The sequence below is a fragment of the Tursiops truncatus genome, chromosome 2 (assembly GCF_011762595.2).
Source record: "Tursiops truncatus isolate mTurTru1 chromosome 2, mTurTru1.mat.Y, whole genome shotgun sequence".
Classification (NCBI taxonomy): Eukaryota; Metazoa; Chordata; class Mammalia; order Artiodactyla; family Delphinidae; genus Tursiops; species Tursiops truncatus.
In genome coordinates, this window is record NC_047035.1 from 65766657 (window position 1) to 65791646 (window position 24990).

Genomic DNA, 24990 nt, shown 5'->3' on the forward strand with positions numbered 1-24990 from the left:
AAACTTTCTGTGGGTTATTTGTATGGAAATATGTTAATATAAATGTTTCAGACATTACATGAAATTCCTAAAAATATTATATGTTCTGGTATAATGTTATAAGTCATAATTCTAGTTGTTATTTCAAAATGTTCATCTCAGAAATAACTAAATTTCCTTGTCAATTGCCTTATTATGAACTGTCATCAAATCTTTAACTGTGGTCATTTTTAAGTCTTTTGTCATTTACAGACAGTTCTGGGTGTACTTTGATGCTTTTGCAAAAATGTTCTTATAAAAGGGTTTGATCTTCAAGGAATTCATGGAAAAGACTCTGACAAGCACAGGTTTCTGGTAACTGACTATACAGTTGAATTGAATGAATAAGCATTTTCAGAACTCTAATGGAAAACTGATGAATTCATAAAAGTGCTAACAAAAGATCAAGATGAAAAAAATATTAATTACATGGGACTGAGTGAACTGATGAGGATGAATATAATTTTTGTGACTTTCTGTTTGAATAAAAAAAAATTATGACTTCTGTTAACAAATGAATTACTTCTATACTTCAACAAAATCTTTTAGAATCTTTATGTTTATCATGCTATACATTTTGATTTTGTGTTCTATATTGTGTTCTATCTTTATATATGGGATACAAATAATTTGTAAGCATTATTTCATTCCCATTTTTGGATAATTTACTATTCCTTAAAAGAAATGATATAAATTTATGCTGTCCTCAACCAGTCATTACCTGTAGTATTTAAGAGAGCAGAAGAAAAGACAGCCTTACAGACTTGGAAGGAGATTTTTAACAAAAGTTAGCTTATGGCTATCTTGTAAATATTTGTTGGAAATTCAAATTTTAAATACTTGTTGAATATTATCACTAATTACAGCAAAATAATATAACATATATTCGTTATATACACTATAACATATATAACATTATAGTATATAATATGTATATAACATGTAATTATATATACAATGAAATCAATACCAATAACAATTTCAATTATAGAATTCAGGCATTTCTAGGAATACAAAGGGAAAAAAACAAACATGATAGATATTAATCCAACTATATTAATAATCACTTTAAATGTGGATGATCTAAATAATGCAATTAAAAGCTAGAGATTTTCAGCATAGATAAAAGAATAAGATCCAACTATATATTGTCTATAGAACCTCACTTTAAATGCAAAGACTCAGAACGGTTAAAAGAATGGATAAAGATATACCATACTAACATTAATCAAAAGAAAGCTGAAATAAAATTTTTAAAATAAAATTTAAAAAAATTGAAATGACTTCCAACACAACAACAACAACAAAGAAGAAAGCTGGAGTAGCTATATATATTTAGACAAAGCAGACTCAAAAACCAAGGAAAATTATCAGGGATAAAAAGGGGCAGTATAATAATAAAGGGATCAATTCTTCAAGAAGACAATAATCCTAAACATGTATGTATCCAACAAGAGGATATCAAAATACATGAGACAAAAACGGACAGAACTGCAAGGAGAAACAGAAAATCCACTATTATGGCTGGATTTCAACTAGTGCTGAGGACTTCTGATCTTAGCTCTTTCGGTAACTGATTGATTAATCAACATTCTTTCAGTAAGTGATATATCAATCAGGCAGAAAACTAGTAAGGAAATAGTTGACTTGAATAACACTATCAATCAACTTGATCTTTTTTTTTTTAACATCTTTACTGGAGTATAATTGCTTTACAATGGTGTGTTAGTTTCTGCTTTATAACAAAGTGAATCAGCTATACATATACTTATATCCCCATATCTCTTCTCTCTTGTGTCTCCCTCCCTCCCACCCTCCCTATCCCACCCCTCTAGGTGGTCACAAAGCACCGAGATGATCTCCCTGTGCTATGTGGCTACTTCCCACTAACTAACGATTTTACATTTGTTAGTGTATATATGTCCATTTCACTCTCTCACTTTAATCAACTTGATCTTAATTGACATTTGTAGAATATTTTAGCAGCAGAATACATATTCTTCTCAAACTCACATGGAACATTTACCAAGACAGACCACATTCTGAGCCACAAAACACACCTTAACAAATTTAAAAGAATAGAAATCACGCAATGTATTGTTCTCAGACCACAACGGAATTAAACTAGAAATCAATAACAGAAAGCTGAAAAATTCCCAAATATTTGGAGATTAAACAACAAACTTCTAAATAACACAGTTAAAGAAATATCAAGAGAAAGTTTAAAATATTTTTTAATTTATTTTTTTAAAGATTTTATTTTTGATGTGGACCATTTTTTAAAGTCTTTATTGAATTTGTTACAATATTGCTTCTGTTTTATGTTTTGGTTTTTTGGCCATAAGTCATGTGGGATCTTAGCTCCACGACCAGGGGTTGAACCCACACCCCTGCATTGGAAGGTGAAGTCTTAACCACTGCACCACCAGGGAAGTCCCTTAAAATATTTTAAACTAAATAAAAATGAAAATGTAATTTATCAAGATTTCTGAGATGCAGCAAAAGTAGTGCTTAGAGGGAAATTTATAGCATTAAATGCCTATATTAGAAAAGAAGAAAGATATAAAAATCAGTAACCTAAGCTCCTACTTTAGGAAACTTAGAAAAAAAGAGCAATTTAACTCCAAAACAAGCAGGAAAAAAGAAATAGTAAAAATTAGAACAAAAATCAATGAAATTGAAAACAGAATAATAGAGAAAATCAACTAAATCAACCAGTGCTGAGAGGAGTGTGGCTAATTAATTCAACTGGTTTAGCTTTGGCCAATTCTTTTTCTTTTAATTAATTTTTATTGGAGTACAGCTGATTTACATGTTGTGTTAGTTTCTGCTGTAGAGCAAAGTGAATCAGTTATACATATACATATACCCACTCTTTTTTAGATTCTTTTTCCATATAGGTCATTACAGAATATTGAGTAGAGTTCCCTGTGCTATACAGTAGGTTCGTATTAGTTACCTATTTTATGTATAGTAGTGTGGACATGTCAATCCCAATCTCCCAATTTATCCCTCCCACCACTTTTCCCCTTGGTAACCATAGTTTGTTTTCTACATCTGTGACTCTATTTCTGTTTTGTAAATAGGTTCATCTGTACCATTTTTTTAGATTCCACAGATAAGTGATATCATATGATATCTGTCTTTCTGACTTACTTCACTCAGTATGACAGTCTCTAGGCCCATCCATGTTGCTGCAAATGGCAGCATTATTTACAGTAGCCAGACATGGGAGCAACCTAAATGTCCATTGAGGGAGGAATGGATAAAGAGGATGTGGTATATATACACAATGGAATATTACTCAGCCATTAAAAAAGAACAAAATAATGCTTTGGCCAATTCTGAATGAAAAGGAGGAAGATAAGCATGAGTGGTTATGCCAACCATGGAATCTATCACTTAATTCAGGATTTCCTCAACTACTCACTTCTCTGTCATTTGTTCATGTGTTTATTAAGCAAACATATATTAATTGCCTAGTATGCCACACAATGTATTAATTTCTAGATAACTAAAAGATAAATAAGACTTGGTTCCTACAATAACATAAACAATAATAGCAGCTAACATTTATTGACCCTGTGGCAGCAGTTGTTCAAAGAACTTTTCACCTATTAATTCATTTAAACCTTATCAAACCCAAGGTAGGTATTACTGTTATCTCCAGCTCACATATGAAGAAGCTGAGGCATAGAAAAGTTAAATAATTTGCCACAATCACATAGAAACTAAGTGGCAAAGTCTGGCCCAAGCTCTTAGTCATCACATTCTATTGTAATACTCAAGGAAAGAAAATTCCTCAGCTTCTCTTGAAAATTTACTCTGTCTACTGGAAATGCTCACATTAAGGACACGTTTCTTATATTTAACCTCAAGATCTTCAACTGTAATTTAAAATTGTTTCTTTCCTTCTTTCTTCCTTTCCCCCTTTCCCTTTCCACCCTCCCTCTGCCCCTCTTTCCCTGCCTTCCTTCTTTTTTTTTTTGGCTATTATGAGTGGAAACAGGAGAGAGGACATGTAGAGCTGTATATAGTGCACTTTCATACACTGAAGAAAAATGGTAAGGGATATATGAAAGAAAAATAAATCAATTGGAAACTACTTGTAAAAGAGATTTGGTATTTGAAGCTTGGCTAGAAATACTCTAAAGGAAGAAAGTTGTTTTTGACATGTATAAAGATTTTTTAACAACCATCTCTCTTGTAAGTAATTAAGTATAAGTAATTACATAATTACTTGATTATGTAGCAGCACTAAAATTTTACAGGAGGTTTTTCACTTAAACTCTACCGTTATAAAAATAATTGCCACAAGTCAAAATTATTTTCTAAATGCTGTAATTCTTTCTGCTTTTAATTTTGAGGGGGGTGGAATCTAGGTCTATTTTTGTTTAGCAACCAGAGCCAGAGAAATATGTAATTTAATAATGTGTCACTGTGTTCAGACACTGACTTAAAACTTAGAATAAATCCCTAAATTATGATGGTGAGAAACACTTAGATGGGAAATGAAATTATAAGCCAAGGCATATTCTAGGGAATTTCTTTGGTCATAAGTTTCTAAAATCATCAGTCATAATAGGGTGAGAATGCTATTGCTTTAGTCACAAAATGGCATTTTAAAATACTTGGTATCTCAAAATGCATCACCAAATAATAAGATTGAGAGATAGAAAAAGCTTTAGAAATAAAGAAGACTCACAAAACATCATGTTATGTAACCTCTTCTTGCAAGAAACAAGCTTGGGTAACAAAATATGTGGGATTCCCCCCCCCCAATTTTCTTTCATTCTTTCTTTCTTTGCTTTTTTTCTTTTTAAAGTGAGCTGTCTCATTGCAAATTTTCTCAAGTTCTTAGAACTCTAATTAAAATGTGGTAATTGGTTATGTTACCTCAATTACCATGATGCATGGACATTGATGCAAAGCGACACCAATTGAATCCCTTGGGTGTTTTACCCTGGGGCCATCCCATTTATCGTGGCCTTATTATTTTCAATTATGTGGCTAGATGTGTTGCATACTTTCAAGGCCAATAAATATGCAGGGGTTTTCTGAACACAAGGTTGTGTTTTCAATGCTAGAGCTCTGGAGTGACAGGGCAAAAAGAAAAAAATATTTTTGTGAAGAATAAAAACTTAAAACCCTAAATACACTAAGGATTCAAAGGCACCCTTGCTGAAATAAAGGTATTTCAAAGGAATCCAGGTTACTTCTTTTTAAAACACTTGTATGGAAAGCAAGAATGATTTATTTGCTATTGATAACTACTTCTCCTAGGTAAGAAAATACTGATGGGACCATTCAGAGGCCTTATATGATGAGTTAGACAGGAGAGGAAACTGAGATAGAAAAGACAAAAGTTTTCTTCCTCTTTAGATAAAGGTTTGGGTTTTGAAAAGAGCTAAGCAGAGCTATACTGTGTACTTTACAGAGATACAATATAAGCACAATAGTATTTTACAGAGATCTGTCCCCAGCATGAAGGTGATGGTAAGAGCACCCTGAAATGGTTACAGCATATAATGTTTCCTAATGGGACACTACTGGTGTTTGTGGGAGACAAGCCATAGATTGCTCTACGCCTAGCTGTTGTCATCCAACATCTAGCCATTTAATGCTAGTGGTGTCCTCAGGTATTATGAATGACTCCTGGACATTTCTCCACAATAAATCCAGGAGTGAATTAGGACATTATTTGGGGACATCATCAATAAATACACGTTGACACTTTGTCAAACGAGTTTCATTTGCTGAGAATGATCCCTGTATCTTCACCAGGTTTTCGTTTTTAAAAAAATAATCACACTCTCAGAACAAAGAACATCTTCTGTCCTTTCACTTATTAATTTATGTCTTGATTTATTTTGAGTATTTTCAAATAGGTACAGCATCCATCCATATGCTGCAGATGATAGAAGAAACTGAGTTGGTAAAAGGAGGAGTTGTACTGTACAAAGATCTTTTAAAGACTGGCAGGACAGGTATATTTATGACAGAATCCCAAACTTCACTGCCAAATCAACACCCAAAGAGTCTTATATTTGCAACACTTTGAAAATACTTTACCATCTAAGCCTCATACATGTATTAATGTCAGGTCATTTTTCCCTTCATTTTTATCTTTGGATTCAACAGCAAACTCAAAAGAATTTTACATAAAATCATTCTATTACTTTTAGAAGTATTTTTGGAGTAAAAACGATTGACCATAACAAATTTATGGTTACCAAAGGGAAAGGTGGGGGGGGGATAAATTAGGAAGTTGGGATTAACATGTACATACTACTATATATAAAACAGATAACCAACGAGCACCTACTGTATAGCACAGGGACCTCAGGGAACTGTACTCAACATTTTGTAATAACCTAACAGGGAAAAGAATCTGAAAAAGAATCTACCTGAATCACCTGATGTACAGGTGGATACCTGAATCACTTTGATGTACACCTGGAACTAACACAATATTGTAAATGAACTATACTTCAATAAAGAATTATATCGATAGACCCTTTAAGAGCTGAAAGAGCTGAAAGGCCTAGAATCAGGTATGCATGGATCCAGATCTTCTTCCTCCACTTACTAGCTCTATGACCTTGCACAATTTACTTAATCTTTCAAAAATTTAGTTTCTTCAAGTTGTTATGAATATTAAATGAGATAATGTATGAAAAATGGTAACCCAGTGACCAGGACATGGTACACGTTCAATACTGCTAGCAAATAACAAACAGTCCTGTCCTCATAGTGAGTAATCCTTATACTACTTAGTTTTTTAGAGGGATCTTTGCCAGACAATCAAACAAACAAAATTAACAAGAGAAAATAAAATAAACTGAGAAATACATTTCCTTAAGATATATAAAACTTTCTTATGTTAGCAACTTTGTGAATTCCCCTGAGGGAACGGATCTATATTAGACTGAACCTGTCTGGTAGACAGAAGTTTTATTGAGACAGCACTTGAATAAAGAAATTTGATTTGTGATACATACAAATCACTTCTGGAAAACTGGCTTTCTTGAGACAAATTCCATGAATGTCAGGAGTTTCTGTGAAGAATGTGTAAATTTAATAAGAAGCTCAAATACCTAGAGGAAATGCTTAAATAAGTGTTAATGAGCTATCAGTGGTCAACCAACACACATGGCAGCCCAAATTCTTTTCTAGTTTTTCTAGTACTTTGAATGGGAAAATGCTTATTTACTCCGCTTTCTTAAGGTTCTTATTTTTAAAAAGTACTGCTTTTCCTAGCCCAGTTAGATATGATTGATTTTTGGCAATGAAAACTTCTTTAGATATCACCTATGATAATGAAGAAATTTGATCCATGATTTCCTAAACTGTATTGGAAAAATGGGATTACTTAATTTCAAAATCCACTCGGCTCAATTTGTATTTATGAAAGTCCTATTATTATACTTGATTTGAAAAGAAAAGTGGTGGCATACATACCACCCTTATCATTAAAGAAGGCTTCATCTTAGAGAGACAATTTAGGATGTTGATTCAGGACACTGACCCTGGAGTGAAAATGCCAAAATGCCTATATTTGAATGCCAGATCAGTTACAAACTAGCTGGGTTACTTTGGACAAGTTGCTGAAACCTTCTTTGCCTCAGTGTGTAAAATTAAAAGAATAATACTACATATATCATATGGTTATCAAAATTTTTAAATGACTTAAAATGTAAATCACTTAGAAAAGTGCCTGACACATATTAAGTGCTGTGTTAGCTATTATAATTACTACTATTATTATTATTTTGGTTCTTCAGAAAATGATTGCTTATTTTTATTTACTTACTCCCAGGCAAGGATTCTCACTGTCGGGCTTCAAGGTAATCTATCCACCCATTTGTAATTACATGTAAAATTCTGTATCTGCCCATGTGTTTTTTAAACCATTTTATTGAGAAATAAGTGGCATAAAATAAACTGCATGACATGTACAATGTACAATTTTATATGTTTTGACATATGAATACACGCACAAAACCATCATACTATCAAGATCATGGATATATCTATTACTCCAGAAAGCTTCCTCTTTACATTTTATGATTCTTCCAGTGGTCAGAAAGATTTTACCCTATAATATTTTTCTAAATTTTTACATCTTACATATAGGTTTATGATCCATTTTGACTCATTTTTGTATATGGTGCAATATATTGTTCAATTTCATATTTGTGCATACGGATATTCAGTTAGTCCAGGATTATTTGTTGAAAGACTATCCTTGGAATTGCCTTTGCACCTTTGTCAAAAACCAATTAACCATTTATGTGGAGCTCTAGTTCTGAAATATCTATCCTGATCTATTTCTTGGCTTTGACACTAATGCCATATTCTCTTGACTACTATAGCTTTATCATAAGTCTTGAAATTAGGAGCTGTAAGTCCTCCAACTTTATTCATTTTTTAAAAAACTTTTTTGGACTACTACATTTAAAATAGATAACCAACAAGGACCAAGTGTATAGCACAGGGAACTCTGCTCAATATTCTGTAATAACCTAAATGGGTGAAGAATTTGAAAAAGAATAGACACAAGTATATGTATAACTGAATCACTTTGCTGTACACCTGAAACTAACACAACATTGTTAATCAACTATGCTCCAATATAAAATAAAAATTTTAAATAAAATAAAATAAAATAAAACTGTTTTGGCTATTCCAGTTTCTTTGCATTTCCATGTGAATTTTAGAATCAGCTTATAAATTTCTACCAAAAACATAACTGGGATTTTCATTTGTATTAAGTTGACTTTATAGATAAATCTGGGGAGAATTGATATCTGAATAGTATTGTGCTTAAGGAAACAATTCTATTTACCATCACATCATAAAGAATAAAAGACCTAGGACTAAACCTACCTAAGGAGACAAAAGACCTATACTCTTATACACTAATGAAAGAAATTGAAGATGACACATACCGATGGAAAGATACAATATGTCCGTGGATTGGAAGACTCAATATTGTCAAAATGACTATACTACCCAAGGCAATCTACAGATTCAATGCAAATTACCAGTGGCATTTTTCACAGAACTAGAGCTAAAAAAAAAAAAAAAAAATTAAATCTATTTGTAAATACAAAAGACCCTAAATAGCCAAAGCAATTCTGAGAAAGAAAAATGTTGCTGGAGGAATCATAGTCCCTAACTTCAGGCTATACTACAAAGCTACAGTAATCAAAACAGCATGGTACTGGCACAAACACAGAAACACTGATCAATGGAACAGGATAGAAAGCCCAGAAATAAACCCATGCACCTATGGTCAACTAATCTGTGACAAAGAAGGCAAGCATATACAATGGAGAAAAGACAGTCTCTTCAATAAGTGGTGCTGGGAAAACGGGACAGCTACATGTAAAAAAATGAGATTAGAACATTCTCTAAAACCATACACAAAAATAAATACAAAATGGATTAAAGACCTAAATGTAAGGCCAGACACTATAAAACTCTTAGAGGAAAACATAGGCAGGACATTCTTTGACATAAATTGCAGCAATATCTTTTTTGATCCACTTACTAGAGTAATGAAAATAAAAACAAAAATAAATAAATGGGACCTAATTAAACTTAAAAGCTTCTGCACAGCAAAGGAAACCACAAGCAAAATGAAAAGACAACCCACAGAATGGGAGAAAGTGCAAATGAAGTGACCGACAAGGGATTAATCTCCAAAATATACAAACAGCTCATGCAGCTCTATGTCAAAAAAAAACCAACCCAATCAAAAAATGGGCAGAAGATCTAAATAGACATTTCTCCAAAGAAGACATACCGATGGCCAAAGAGCACATGACAAGATGTCCAACCTCACTAATTATCAGAGATATGCAATCGAAACTACAATGAGGTATTATCTCAAACTGGTCAGAATGGCCATCACCAAAAAGTCCACAAACAATAAATGCTGGAGAGGGTGTGGAAAAAAGGGAACCCTCCTACACTGTTGGTGTGAATGTAAATTGGTACAACCATTATGGAGAACAGTATGGAGGTTCCTTAAAAAACTAAAAATAGAACTACCATATGATCCAGCAATCCCACTCCTGGGCATATATCTGGAGAAAACCATAATCCAAAAAGATAATGCACCCCAGTGTTCACTGTAGCACTATTTACAATAGCCAAGACATGGAAGCAAGCTAAATGTCCACCGAATGGATAAAGATGTGGTACATATATACAGTGGAATATTAGCCATAAAAAAGAATGAAATAATGTCATTTGCAGCAAAATGGGTAGACCTAGAGATTATCATACTAAGTGAAGTAAGTCAGACAAAGATAAATATCATATGATATCACTCATATGTGGAATCTAATTTTAAAAATGATACAAATGAACTTATTTACAAAACAGAAACAGACTTACAGATATCGAAAACAAAGTTATGCTTACCAGAGGCGAAACGTGGTGGAGGAGGGATAAATCAGGAGTTGGGATGAATGTACATACACTACTATATATAAGATAGATAACCAAAAAGGACCTACTGTATAGCACAGGGAACTCTACTCAATATTCTGTGATAACCTATATGAGAAAAGAATCTAAAAAAGAATGAATATATGTGTATGTATAACTGAATCACTTTGCTGTAAACCTGAAACTAACACAGCACTGTAAATCAACTATACTCCAATAAAATTAAAACAAATAATAATAATAATATTGTGCTTTCTGATCCATGAACACAGTATAGCGTATAGTGTATAGTATAGTGTTCATCACTCACTTATATAATTTCTCTCAGTAATATTTTGTAGCAATGTTTTGTTTTCAGCATATAGGTCTTCCATATTTTTATTAGATATATCCCTAAACATTTCATATTTTTGCTGCTATTGTAAATGATATTGTTTTTAATTTCAATTTCTGATTGTTAATTGATAGTATATAAAAATACAACTGATATTTATATATTGATCTTGTATCCTACAGCCTTGTTAAATCCTTTATTAGCTCTAGGATCTTTTTTGGAGATTCCATAGCATTTTCTACATAGATGACCATAGAGTTTATGAGTAAGATAACTGTGCTCCTTAATTTCCAAGCAGCATGTCTTTAATTCCTTTTTCTTGCTTTATTTCACTAACTAAAACTTCCAGTGCAATGCTGAATAGAAATGGTGAAAATGGACATCCTTCTTACCATGTTCCTCTTATGTTAGAAGAAAAGTGTTCAGTGTTTTATCACTAAGTTTGATGTAGCTTTTATCAGGAAGGATGTTGGATTTTGGCAAATGCTTTTTCTGCATACCCTGGAATGTAGTTTCCCTTTCTCTTTGTGGTGAACCACACTGATTTTTTTTCAAACTAATTTTGCATTTCTAGACCTCACATGGTCATAATGTGTTATCTATTTTATATACCATTGATTATTTGATAAAAATTTATTAAGAATCTGTTTATCTATATTCATGAGGGATACTGGTCAGTAGTTTTCTTGTAATGTCTTTGAGTAATGCTGAGTTGGGAAGTATTTCTTCCTTTTCAATTTTCTGGAAGATTTTGCGTAAAATTAGTATAATTTCTTCCTTAACTATTTGGGAGACTTTACCCATAAAGCTGTCTAGGCCTGGAGTTTTCTTTGTAGGGAAATTTTAAGCTAATGGTTTAATTTATTTAGCAGATATGGAGCTATTCAGGTTGTGTATTTGCTTTTGAGTAAATGTCTACTGTTTGCAACTTTTAAGGAATTTGTATATTTTATTTAAATAATTGAATTTAATGGCATAAAATTATTCATAATATTTCCTTTATATTCTTTTATATTAGTAGAATCTGTAGTGATGTCTATCTCTTATTCCTGATAATGATAATTTGTTTCTTTTCTCCTTTTTCCCTGATCCGTCTTGCTAGAGCTTTATTAGTTTCATTGATCTCAAAACAAAAAACACCCAGCTTTCTTCCTCATTAACTTTTTTCTATTGTTTTTTCTGTTTTGAATTTCAATGACTTCTGCTGTAAACTTTATTATTTACTTTCTTCTACTTACTTTGTGATTAATTTGTCTTTCTCTAGTTGCATAAATGTGAAAACTAAGATTATTATTTTGGTGGCAAATTTTCGTTGGTACAAATTTTAATATTTTTTCTATTTCTATTCAGTTCAAAATAATCTCTAATTTCCCTTTTTCATTTCTTCTTGGTCCCAGGAGTTGTAGATAAGTGTGTTATTTAGTTTCCTTATATTTGAGGACTTTAACAATATATTTCTAATATTTATTTCTAAACTAATTCCATCATAGTCAGAGAACAGGGTGTAATAAGAATGTTTTTTAAATTTGAGACTTGCTCTGTGGCTCAGAAGAGAGTCAATTTTGGTAGATGTTCTGTCAACACTTGAAAAGGATGTATATTCTCCTGTTGTTGGATGGAGTGTTTTAAATGTCAATTAGGTCAAGTTGATTTATGGTGTGATTCAAGTTTTTTATATCCTTACTGATTTTCTGTCTACTTGTACTATCGATTATTGAGAAAAGTATTGGAATCTCTGCCCCAAATTGTATATTCTTATCTTCTTGTAATTGTATCAGTACTTGATTTATGAATTTGTAAGTTTTGTTACTACAGCACAAACATTTAGTAATGGTGTGCCCTCTTGATTAATTAGCACTTTATCACTAAGAAATATCTTTCTTTATACCTTGTAATATTCTTTGCTTTGAACTCTAATTTGTTTAATATTAATATGGACACTCCAACTCTCTTTTGATTGCATTAGCTTAATATATATTTTTCCATCCTTTTACTTTTAACTTAATTTTTCTTTATAATTAAAATATAGTTCAGTCTTGCTTTTTTAATGCAGTCTGTTAATTACTGCCTTTTAACTGGGGGTTTTAGTCCATTTATATTTAACAGAATTATTGATGCATTTGGTTCAGTTTTCTATCTATTACATCTGTTCTTTATTCTTATTTTTCCTCTTTTTCTGCATTGTGTGTGATATTTTAAAATGATTTCCTTTTCTTTCCTTTGTTGGCCTATTTGTTATAGCTTCTTGTGTTTTTAAAGAATCATAGTATGTATTTTATCTTATTTATCTTTAAGTGATTCTATACCATTCTATACCACTTATCCATCTTTAAGTGATACTATATATCTTTAAGTGATACTATACTTAATATACGAACCATACAATTGTATAGTTCCATTTCCTGGCCTTTGTGATATTTTTGTCATATGTTCTACTTCTACATATGTTATAAATCCCATAATACATTGTTATTATCTTGCTTTAAATAACCTATTATCATTTAAAGAGATTTAAATAAGATGAAAAAAGACATTTCATATTAACCCACACAGTAAGTATTTCTAGTGCTTTTCATTTCTCTGTGCAGACTCAGGCTTCCACTAATACCATTTTCTTTTTTCCTGTAAGGGTTTCCCTTAACATTTCTTGCAGTTCTGCTGCTGCTGATTTTTTTTAAAGTTTTGATATCTGAAAACCATTTATTTTTGTTTTCCTTTTTGAATAGTATTTTCTCTGTGTATAGAATTCTGGGTTGTTTTCTTCCAATACTTTAAAGATGTTGTTCCACTATCTTCTGACTTGTATTATTTCTGAAAAAAGTATGCTATAACTCTTCCTTCTTATTCTTCTGTATATAATGTACCTTTTTCCTCTAGATACTTTGAAGATACTCTTATCACTGGTTTTAATCAATTTGAACAGAATACCCCTTGGTGTAGTTTTTTTCATGTTTCTTGTGCTTAAGTTTGGTGACATTCTGGATCTGTGGGTTTATAGTTTTCATCAAATTTGGAAAATTGGGGCCATTATTTCTTCAAAAATTGTTTCTCCCTCTGCCCTTTTTTCAGGGATTCCAATTACATATACATTAGGCTGCTTGAAGTTATCTCACAGCTCACTAATGCTATGCTTTTGTTTTTGTCTTTTTTTTCCTCTTTGCTTCATTTTTGACAGTTTCTATCGCTATGTTTACAGGTTTATGAATTGTTGCTTCCACACTGTCTACTTGGTTGTTAATACCAGCCAGGGTATTTTTTATCTCAGTTATTATAGTTTTCATCTGTAGAAGTTTGATTTTAGACAGATATCTTCAATGTCTCTACTAAATAAGCTCAATATATTTTCTAGTTTCTTGAATGTATGGAATGCAAAAAAAATAACTTTTAACGTTCTTGTCTATTAAATCTATAATATGTCATTTCTGGATTTGTTTCTATTAATTGAATTTTCTCCTCATTTTCAAAGATATTATACGTCTTCTTTGTACACTGGAAGCTTTTGGCTGGACGCCAGACACTATAAATTTTACCTTGCTGGATGCTGGATACTTAGATGCTTATAAGCATTCTTGAGTTTTGTAACTGGGATATAGTTAAATAACTTTGAAAGAGTTTGATCCTTTCAGGTCTTCCTTTTAAGCTTTTTGGGCAAGACTAGAGTAGCATTTAATCTAATTTTGCCTCATTACTAAGGTAAAACTGTTCTTGATACTGTGTCACATGCCCTGTGAATAATAAGGATTCTACTGTGACTGATGGGAAAAGGAACTATTCCCAGCTGTGTGTCAGCTCCAAGGATTGTTCCCTATAATTTTTTCAGGTGGTTTCTTCTGCTGAAGATTTAAAAGGATCCCTCTGCATAGCTCTAGAGTCATCTCTCTGTGCAGCTCTCTCCTCTGTGGTGCTATGCCTTGTAGCAACTTTAGCTGCCTTGTCCTCCTCAGACTCCCAGACCTGTCCCCTCAACCCAGGGATAATGCTAGGCTCTGCATGGATTTCCTCTTTGCACACCGTGACCTGAAAACTCTGTCTAGGCAGAAATTTGAGTAATCACAGTATCACTTCAATCATTTCACATCTCTTCATTGCCTGGTATCCAAGGTCTTAAAATTGTGATTTTCCCCAGCTTTTAAATTGTTTCAGGTAGAAGGGTCCTGGTCCTTTATTCAATCCTGGCTGGAAGTGGAAGTCGGCCCATGCATTTTTAGAGGAAGAAGCCCTATGGCCTTTATCAATAAGTTATCTTCTCTTTGCTAATGATTAATATGAGTAGATGTATAAATTATTGGTATGGATTCTTGGTGTTTCCATGGTTGTCTCATATATTTTAATTAGCATCTATTGTAGGAAATGAGATTCAAACTTTTAATAGAAAAAATCCTGATTCTCTATAACTAACACATCACAAATTCAGAACACTATTTTGGCAAGTGGGACAATCTAAGGTAACTCAGGCACATGGTATTGCTAGCCAAAATGTAGCCTGAATCATAGACAGAAGGCAGGAGACTAGAAATAATAACATATGATTCAAATGAAAATTAGAATTAAAGATTAAAAAGTATAGACGGAGATCATTTTTTACAGGTAACACAGAAATAAACAAAATAAGTCTGGGAAAAGAGCTTGAATGTAGAAAGGACAAGGTGTAGTGTCAAATAATTACGCAATTTCAAATCTTGATGATAAGGGAGAAAGATGCTTTTGGGTTTTGTCTGTTTTAACTCCCAGAATTTAATATAAGCTCTCTTGCTTTCTTCCAGTTAAAAAAGAGAGAGAGAGATTCATTATTTACCTAGTTAGGAGAAATAGAGAAGCTTGCTTAATTGACATTTGTACATTTATCTGAATTTTCCTGAATACTATGGAAAGAGTTTCCATATTTTTGTCAGTACTAACTGTAAAGCTTGAAGCGCATAATTACCTCAATAGACCTAGCATCATAGTTATTTGCATATTTGTATTAACTATACTTTTTGAGGAGAAGGAGGATATCTTGTTTACCTTTAAATCTCTAACACTGATTACTATAGAGCATCACTTAGAGAAAATTCACTTATTTAACAAATACTATGGAGTACCTGTTAAGTCCTGCATACTATGTAGGGCTTTTAGGAATGTAAAGGTGAGCAGAAACTGGCGTGCGGCTGCCTTCTTCAGACTAGTGGAGAAGACCAACAGTAATTAAATCATCACACAAACAGATGTAACATGAAAAATGAAGAGCACTGGATAGACGATTAGGTGACATCTCTTATACAGGCTATTTCCAAAGTGACTAAGGAAATTCTACAACACGGAGATAGAATTAGAGCTTCTAATTCTAAGTGCCAGAACGTAGCCCACACTTTCAGAATGACTTTATTCAATACCTCATAGAGAATTTCCTTCAGATATAATTTGAAGAAAAGAGAGTATACCCTGGGGGACTTCATATCATACTTTAAAACTTGGAAAAACTGACCCTACCAGGCAAGAATAAAGGTTAAAAGGTATCTCCTTGGTGATCTCACGAAGGTGAAATATTCACATAGGAACATAACACTCAAAGCCATTTTGTGAGGATATAAACATTGAGAATTAATATAGAAATAGTAACTCCAAACCAAATGCCAGAATGAAACAAAATTTATCAATTGAAAGCTTGTATTCATTCATTTAGCAAATGTCTATTAAACATCTACTATATGCAGGAATGTCCCAGGCCCTGGAAATATAGCAGTGAAAGTCCCTGTACACAAGAAGGGGATGGCATGGGGGTGGGGACATAGGATAAAAAAGCAAACAGACCACTTAGAGGCTTCTGAGTCTCTACAAAGGCAGTGTCCCACATTGGTAAAATACTTGTTTGCCCATCAAAGCAACTTGGACTCTTTACCCAACCAACAGAGATCAGAGCAAGAAATATCTCCAATGTAATGAGGTACATGGTGTTCATTGTATTGCTGGCATTAGTGCCACTCGATACTCTTCTATCCCTTTCTCGAGTGATTTTCAATCTTATTTAGCAAAGAGGACCTTATTTGCTACCTCATCATTCCAGAAAACCTAACATTCAGCAGCCAACCTAAAGAAAAGGGGGTGTTTTGTCCATCTGCAATTTTTATCTACCTCTCTGTAGTAGCTTGAGCCTCTAAGAAGCAGCCAGGGTTTCAAAGCTAAAGCTTACCGCTTTACCACAGAAGTAGGATAAAAATGTCTACAGCTAGTCTGCAGAGATCCAGTCCTGCATCCCTCATCATATGATTTCAAATAAATCTCCAAAGAAACCCAGTTTTGTTTCCTCCAAAGCTTGAATGTTTCCAAAATGTTAAGAGCTTCTCCAGGTGCAGTTGGTTTTTGGGTAAATTTTATTATCACCACTACTATGCTTAGATGTTTCAAACTATAGAATAAAAAATAACCTCTTCTATGCTTTCAAACACTCAGAGAAAAAGAAAGAAAGAAAGAAAGGAAGGAAGGAAGGAAGGAAGGAAGGAAGGAAGGAAGAAAGAAAGAAAGAAAGAAAGAAAGAAAAGAAAGAAAAAGAAAGGAAGAAAGAAAGAAAAAGAAAGAAAAGAAAAGAAAATACTCTAGCTAAATAGCTTCACAACAAATAGGTCATTTCAAGAAAAGACATCCAATTATATAGAATCTGATTACTGGTAATAACTTGGAAGTCTTAAGAAATTTAATGACTTCAGTGCAAAACAATTAAAGTGAACTATTGAGGATAAAATCACCCCCTAGACTCAACATAACTACAGATGCAAAAAGAGTGAGAAGGCTTACTGCTTCATTGTCCCTTCTGTTCCCAGTCCCCAATGCCAAACACATCAGATAACCTAAATATTTAGGTATTGTTAAAATTAGAATTCATAGGAGAAGTCTGTTTTTCAGTGGCAGGATTATTATACTTGATTTTACAATTTTGAATCTTGAACTTTCCAAAGACATAGAACTGATAATATAAATACACAAGAAAAAATTTCCATTGTATGTATGTATGTATGTATGTATGTGTGTGTGTATTTCATTTATGTAAGTCAAACATGAGAATTAGGCCTTCAACTAACAGACACTAACTTCAAGGTCATTTGGGGAATGTAATCTTTTTATCAATAAATCCTCTCCCTTAAGGTTTTCTGAACAAGTGTGTATTCTACATTATAATAAAACAACTCTAGTTATATATATATCTTTCCTTCATCTAGCAACAGCTTTTGCATTTACAGTCAATTTGGAAAATTCTTAAAAGGGGTCCCGACCTCTACCTTGAGCACTGCATTAAAACTCTCAGAGGAAACTTGCTAGTTCTCAGCAGCACAACTGTATTGGAAGGAGCTCTAAGCAGGAGCAATGGAGATTGTTTTACACGTCGATGGTGTTAATTCATATCATGTAAAGAAAAGGTAAACTGTATACTTTGTTGCCTTGTCTGTAAAGCATACACATTGCCCCATATGCTCCGAGAGTGGTAAACCACCTCCAAGCAAAATCTTCATGGGGTATTGTATGATTAATGATATTGTTGGTGAGGTTTACCAAACCTTAGTTTGGTAAGGTTAAGCAAAGTCTCCATATGAATTTTTTAAAAGACAATGAGACTAAAATGCATCTTATCGGTAGGCAAATGAATCTCTGTTGTATGATAAAAGCAGTTTCTTTTAGCGGTTAGAGATTTAGCTAGCAAAACCACTTGTAAGATGAACACATTTTCCAAGCCCTGAAAGAATTTCTTTTTTTTTAAGAAAAATGAGAGAGCATTATGCTTTAAAAAAGAAATCATCACTCACAGGTTCCTTTCCCATCTTCTTTTGTAGCCGTGTTTGCCACTGGACGGCTTGCATGACAATGGCTTCCCACCTTCTTTCAAGATTTACAATGATCAACTGCATGGGCTGGTGGTCCGCGTTCAGATTGCAGGTCTCCCGGTCATCCAGAAGATGTTGGCATAATCGCAGGATGGAGGCCACTCCACGACGTCGCTGCTTTATTTCACAACAGAGGGACTGCAACAGAAAGAGGGACCGATCCATTAGTGTTTCTAGGGCAGATTTCCCTAAAACATAAAACACCCTCTTCCACCGTAATTTTAAATTGTAGTGATATGCTCAGCTGTGAACAATAGGACAAGAAGGATTCTGGAGTTGCCTTTGGATTAGAGATCTTCTACAGACACCCAACTGATGCCAATGAATTTAGCTGTATCTCATTCCTCTTCCCTTTTTTTTTTTTTTTAAAACTGACTTCTACATCTAAAATGTTGGGTCCCACTTTGATATCTAGGTGATTAACTTAATGAAATAAAGCATTTATGCCAAACAGGTTGACATGCTTTGATTCAAGGTCATAGGAAACACAAAAGACAGAAAAGTCCTCCAAAAGGAAATGGAGTATTTCCAAATTTACTCCTAGATTCTTTGGAGCCAAAAGTTTACTTTTCTAGGCTGGAAATAAGTTAAATAAGATTGCAAAAAAATTGATATATAACAGCTATTGTTTGAAAAAAATGATAAGCAACACTTCTCTTCCGAAACTTGATTAACAAAGCAATAATGTTCTGAAAACAGAAATTAGGATACTGGATTATTAATGCATTATTTGTTAGTTGCGTGTTTCTCTTAACAGACATTCACACTATTTAAGAAGGATATGCATGCATCAAAGTAAGATTTTGCCCCCAGAAGCATTTGTATTTCTGCAGTGACCCTAAGCTGAACGATTCAAGCAAAATAGTGGGTACACATGTCTAAAAGTATTATATCTCTTCTTTGCCTACGGACAGTGTGTAAGTGATACTCTAATTCAAAGCCTTTGGGAGAAACGATGATTATATCCACAAACATCACTGAATTACTAATCTCCTTCTACTGCCACAATTGGACTGTTCTAACAGTTAACAGATTGCTTATTAATCAACAAGGATACACAAGACAATGCAATTTCATTTAGTGCTAGAGTTTTAATGCCTAAAAGTATTTGTGCTTAAAATGTTAATCTAGATAAGTCTTCATTAGAAGAAGTCTTAAAATGATTAAGTGCAGTTCATTGAAATGTGCAGAGTGGTAGTAGACCAGCAGGTGGACGTCTCATACAGATGTTCCACTTATTGATATAATACATGCTATAGCCATTTAAACAACCCTAACTCTGTAATAGCTGGAATTCTATTATTTCTGTAATGAGAGAACCCTGTGCCTTTAATATTTTTGAATTTTAAATAAGGTGAATGACAAATTCCCATACCTCTATTTACAGCAAAATATGACTAGGAATTTTATTATTCAGTTTATACCAGTACAGCATTTTTTGTTATGTTTCTTGAACTTACCCTTATTTATTTTCCTAGGGATCATTACTATTTTCCTATATAACTCCTGATAGAATGACCAGGTCTGACAAATTTCTTTACTGATGCTATTCATTAGTTCAATGCTGAATGAGGAGAAACCCCTACACATTCAAAGATAAAACTTGAGGGTCTACCAAAGCAATAGGCATTGTTTCCATTACCTCTCCCAATCCTGCTAACTGACCCTCCCCACATGCATTCTCTCTCTTTCTCCTTCTATTTCTCTCTCTCTTTCTCTCTCTCTCTCTCTCTCTCTCTCTCACACACACACACACACACTCCCTCAATAATTTGCTCTCTTGCTCTAGAACAACTGTCGAGCAAGTCAAACTATCAAGCCCACTTAATATCTGTCATTTTTTGGCCCAATCGTAAACACTTCAAGATAATAATATAGCCAACTGGGATTGATTCAGATGAGTTCTATGAATATACATGTTGAAGATTTTGGGTTTTTGTCTGTGTTTTGTCATTAAATTGTTAAAAATAAAGAGCTAGAAAAATCAAGAGATGTTTCCATGCCACAAAACTGGATCTTGCAAAACTCCATTTTAAGTTGACTAAAATAATGACTGCATTTCTCCAGCCAACAAAAAGTCCCTATGTTTCTTAGCTAAATGAGAGTTTGCCATGGATGACACTAAAGGTATGTGTGGACTTAGCATAGCCACATTAGGTGATATTCACAAAGCAGCCCAAATGGGCTTCATTCACCTCACAGGCATTTTCAAAGTTCTGAAACAGGACATGTGAGGTTGATAGGGGAAATTTTCAAAAAGGTGATTGGCCATAACTTTTTATTAGTATCTAGAATGTATCCAGTATTTAAGTATCCAGATGATCCCCACCCCACATCTTAATGACATTCTATGGGTTTTAAAACTGTGTTAGCTGTTTTTAAAAACTGTTGACACTGTTAACACTCAATATCTGATTTTCAGATCTCCACAATTCTTCAGTTTAAAAAGTTTTAAATATTCAAAGAACTTAGTGTACATTCTAGATTAATTTATTCTATACGCACACTTTGGAAATAACACTACTTATAAAAGGAGAGGAACATTGAGAATTTTACATGGCCAACATACTTTTCAGTATTTTTTTACATCTAAGTGATATAACTGATAAGATAACATTCTTTTACATAAATGTGTTTCCATGACAACCATTAAAATGTACATGCTTATTTATAATCACAAACACATACTAAATAAAATCAGTGCATCTGCTGGTAATGTTTCTTAGAATCAGTAGAGTTCACATTACTTCCATGGTACACTATGCGTAGAGAAATGTTAAATATAACTACATAGGAACAAAATGATTATTATAACTATTTTTGGCTTACATTTTCAGAGAACAGAACAGAAACCCAAGCTAAGCAATCTAAGTAAGGCACAGAAATAAGACAGACTCATCCCTGCCTTCCAGACCTCCTCAAATGTGTATTGCACCTTGCATCTGCCAGGCACTGTTTCAGGCATGGAGGCTTCAAAAAGGAGCAAGTTACTGCTCCCTCTCTCAAGGAGCTGAGAGTCTATTGGAGGTGGACTATACAGTACCAAGAATAATACAGAGAGGTAGGTGCTAACAGAAGTTTGTGCAGGTTGCTATCAGAGGAGTTGTGAAATCTTCAGGGAAACAATGTGAGCCAGATGGTCCAAGTTGGGTGGCTGTGGTTATAAGGACAGAAGGTCCAGTAGCAAGTAGCCTGGGACCCTGGGAGTACCCAGTGTGTTGGAGAAAAGAGAGAGTAAAGCAGATGGAAAAGGAAGTAAGGAACAGAAAAGTTTACAAGGTTTTTCATTTTTGCCAGTTTTGAAGCATTGTCCTTGATATCCAATGAGATCATGTTGGTTCCCAAGCACAGTCATATTGCCTTCCCAGAAAAGTAGAAAGAAAAGAAGTGGGAAAGAAAATGTAAAAAGAAAGAAGGAGAACTAATTATCAATATATCTAAGAGAAAGATATTCCAGATGCTTTTGTATTTAGTTATGTATTTAATTATCATTATTTTTGTACTTAGTTATGTATTTAGTATCATTATTATTTGGTAATCTTTAGGAACTTTTTCCTACAAAGCTATCTCTGTTAGTATGGAGGTCATTGTCTTAGTATCATTTCAGAATCCAATTGTTGGAATATAGGTCGGTGTTCTACTTTTAAGTCTCTAATGACCTATTTAATTTGGTTATTTTACACTTCTACTCAACTTCCTCATGTTACTCAAAAAGCATATTTGCTATAAAAGTTGAGAAGTATATAAAAGTGAAAATCAAAAATTCTAATTTGTTTTTTCCTTTACAAATCTCCAACCCTTTAAACATATCTTTTTGGACATGTTATAAGAGAGCTGCCAACAGACGGAAGATTTTTGCTTTATACTTATAAACGATCAATCTGATTTTCAATTCACCAGTGGTGATACAAAGGGGTGTTTTTGGTTTATGTAGGGCATGTCTCCTCTCCTGACTTGCTTTATGAACTTCTCTGACTGTTGAAACCACTCATATTGTGGAGCCAAATGTGATGTAACATCATTCCTGCCACTGCCTTCAGTTCAACACCACTGAACGTAAGCCTTCCAATATTGGTAATTTATTCTTCATTATACATTAAATTTATGTATTTATGCACACATATTGCATAGAATGATTATATTTACTTGTACAGTTGACCCTTAAACAATGCCGGGGTTAGGGGTACCAACCCCCAGCACAATCAAAAATCTGATTATAATTTATGTCCAGCCCAGGGTTCCTCTGTATCCAGGGTTCCACATCTGCAAATTCAACCAACGCACTCATCATAGAGTACAGTAGTATTTACTGTTGAAAAAAAATCCGAGTATAAGTGGACCTGTACAGTTCAAACACATGTTGTTCAAGAGTCAAATCTCCACCCATATTCTTGACATTAAATAATACTGTCATCTCCTGTTACGAAAGGATATAAATAAGCCTACAATTAAAGAACTACAATTAGACCAAGAACCAAAATGCACAATAAATAAAATGTAAGAACTAAATAGAGAAAAAAGACATGAGGAGGAAAATGAAATTCAAAAAATACCAAAACCAAGTATATGGTAAACGCAGAGAGAAAACAATTAAATCTAGCTGAGAAACTCCAAAGAAATTTGTCTCCATATCTCTTACATAATTTTATTTAGCAGTTAATGTAATATCATTAGGTAGGTCAACAGAAACAAAGTGGTGGGACTTTAGGTAATGCGTCAAATTAAAAAATTATTTATGAAGCAATTCCATTTCTAAAGTCAAACATGACTTTACCTTCTAGATGAATCAATTGTTTAAACACTATCTATTGAATATGCCTTCTATGTGGCAAGCACAACAAAGAAACGTCAATCTGTATATGTATATGATATGTACCTGCCTTCAACGTAGTTGGCGTGAGGAAATATACGGAGAGAAAAGAGAGAAGTGAAAAGACAGGCACATTCTTCTAGTTTAAATAGGATCATACAAAAGCAGACAGCTCCATCTCTTTGTTGCAAGGGTTTTCTACACTTTTTCATGTGCTTTTCTTCTTTTTTGCATTTTCTGTATTTTACCATTCTAATTACATGAGGTGGGCAATTGTCTTCTCTTAGTCTGCTACCTGTGACCAAATTTTCTAGAGCAAAATTTCTCAGTGTGTTCCCTGGGCCAAGCAGTATTAGTATCATCCGGAATCTTGTTAGAAACAAGAATTCCCTGGTGCCACTCCATATCTTGTGAATCAGCAACTCTGGGGTGGGCCCCAATGAGGCATGGTTTAACCAGCCCTACAGGTGATTACAATGCATGTTAAAGTTTGAGAACATTGCTCTACAGAAAACAGAGGAACTTAGTTTCTCAGATAAGAAAATTAATCTAGTTGAGTAGTTTTTTAGAAGTATAAAAATAGAAGGTGTAAGTTCTGATTCTGGAGTCGCACTTGTAGCCAAGAGCCTAAAGACCACACCCATGAGTGATCAATTATTTTTTTAATTAATTTTTATTGGAATACAGTTGCTTTACAATGTTATGTTAGTTTCTACTGTACAGCAAAATGAATCAGCTATACATATACATATATCCCCTCTTTTTTGGATTTCCTTCCCATTTAGGTCACCACAGTGCATTAAGTAGAGTTCCCTGTGCTGTACAGTATGTTCTCATTAGTTATCTATTTTATACATAGTATCAATAGTGTATATGTGTCAATCCCAATCTCCCAATTCCTCCCACCCCCAATTATTTTTTAATTGTTATTGAATGGCTAAAAAAATTAATGAATCAATCAATGAATAGATCTTTTCAGCCAGTGATAACTTTATATTATTAGTATTTGCTTGATGATCTCCAGAATTTTAATATAATTAAGAATGCTGAGCTCATGCAGCTCAATATCAAAACAAACAAACAACCCAATCAAAAAATGGGCAGAAGACCTAAATAGACATTTCTCCAAAGAAGACATACAGATGGCCGAGAAGCACATGACAAGCTGCTCAACATCACTAATTATTAGAGAAATGCAAATCAAAACTACAACGAGGTATCACCTCACACCAGTCAGAATGGGCATCATCAGAAAATCTACAAACAACAAATGCTGGAGAGGGTGTGGAGAAAAGGGAACCCTCTTTCACTGTTGGTGGGAATGTAAATTGATACAGCCACTATGGAGAACAGTATGGAAATTCCTTAAAAAACTGAAAATAGAATTATCATATGACCCAGCAATCCCACTACTGGGCATATACCCAGAGAAAACCATACTTCAAAAAGATGAATGCATCCCAATGTTCATTGCAGCCCTATTTACAATAGCCAGGTCATGGAAGCAACCTAAA

The 24990-nt window shown here is 33.5% G+C and overlaps 1 protein-coding gene across 1 annotated transcript in view; it reads right to left on the reverse strand.

The window, feature by feature from the left end:
- The window catches only part of AKAP6 (A-kinase anchoring protein 6), a 578687-nt gene that overhangs the window by 38451 nt on the left and 515246 nt on the right, over window positions 1-24990 (reverse strand). The window contains exon 17 of the mRNA XM_033851195.2: window positions 18589-18804. Coding sequence (XP_033707086.1) covers window positions 18589-18804 — 216 coding nt within the window. The remainder of the gene's footprint in view (window positions 1-18588; window positions 18805-24990) is intronic.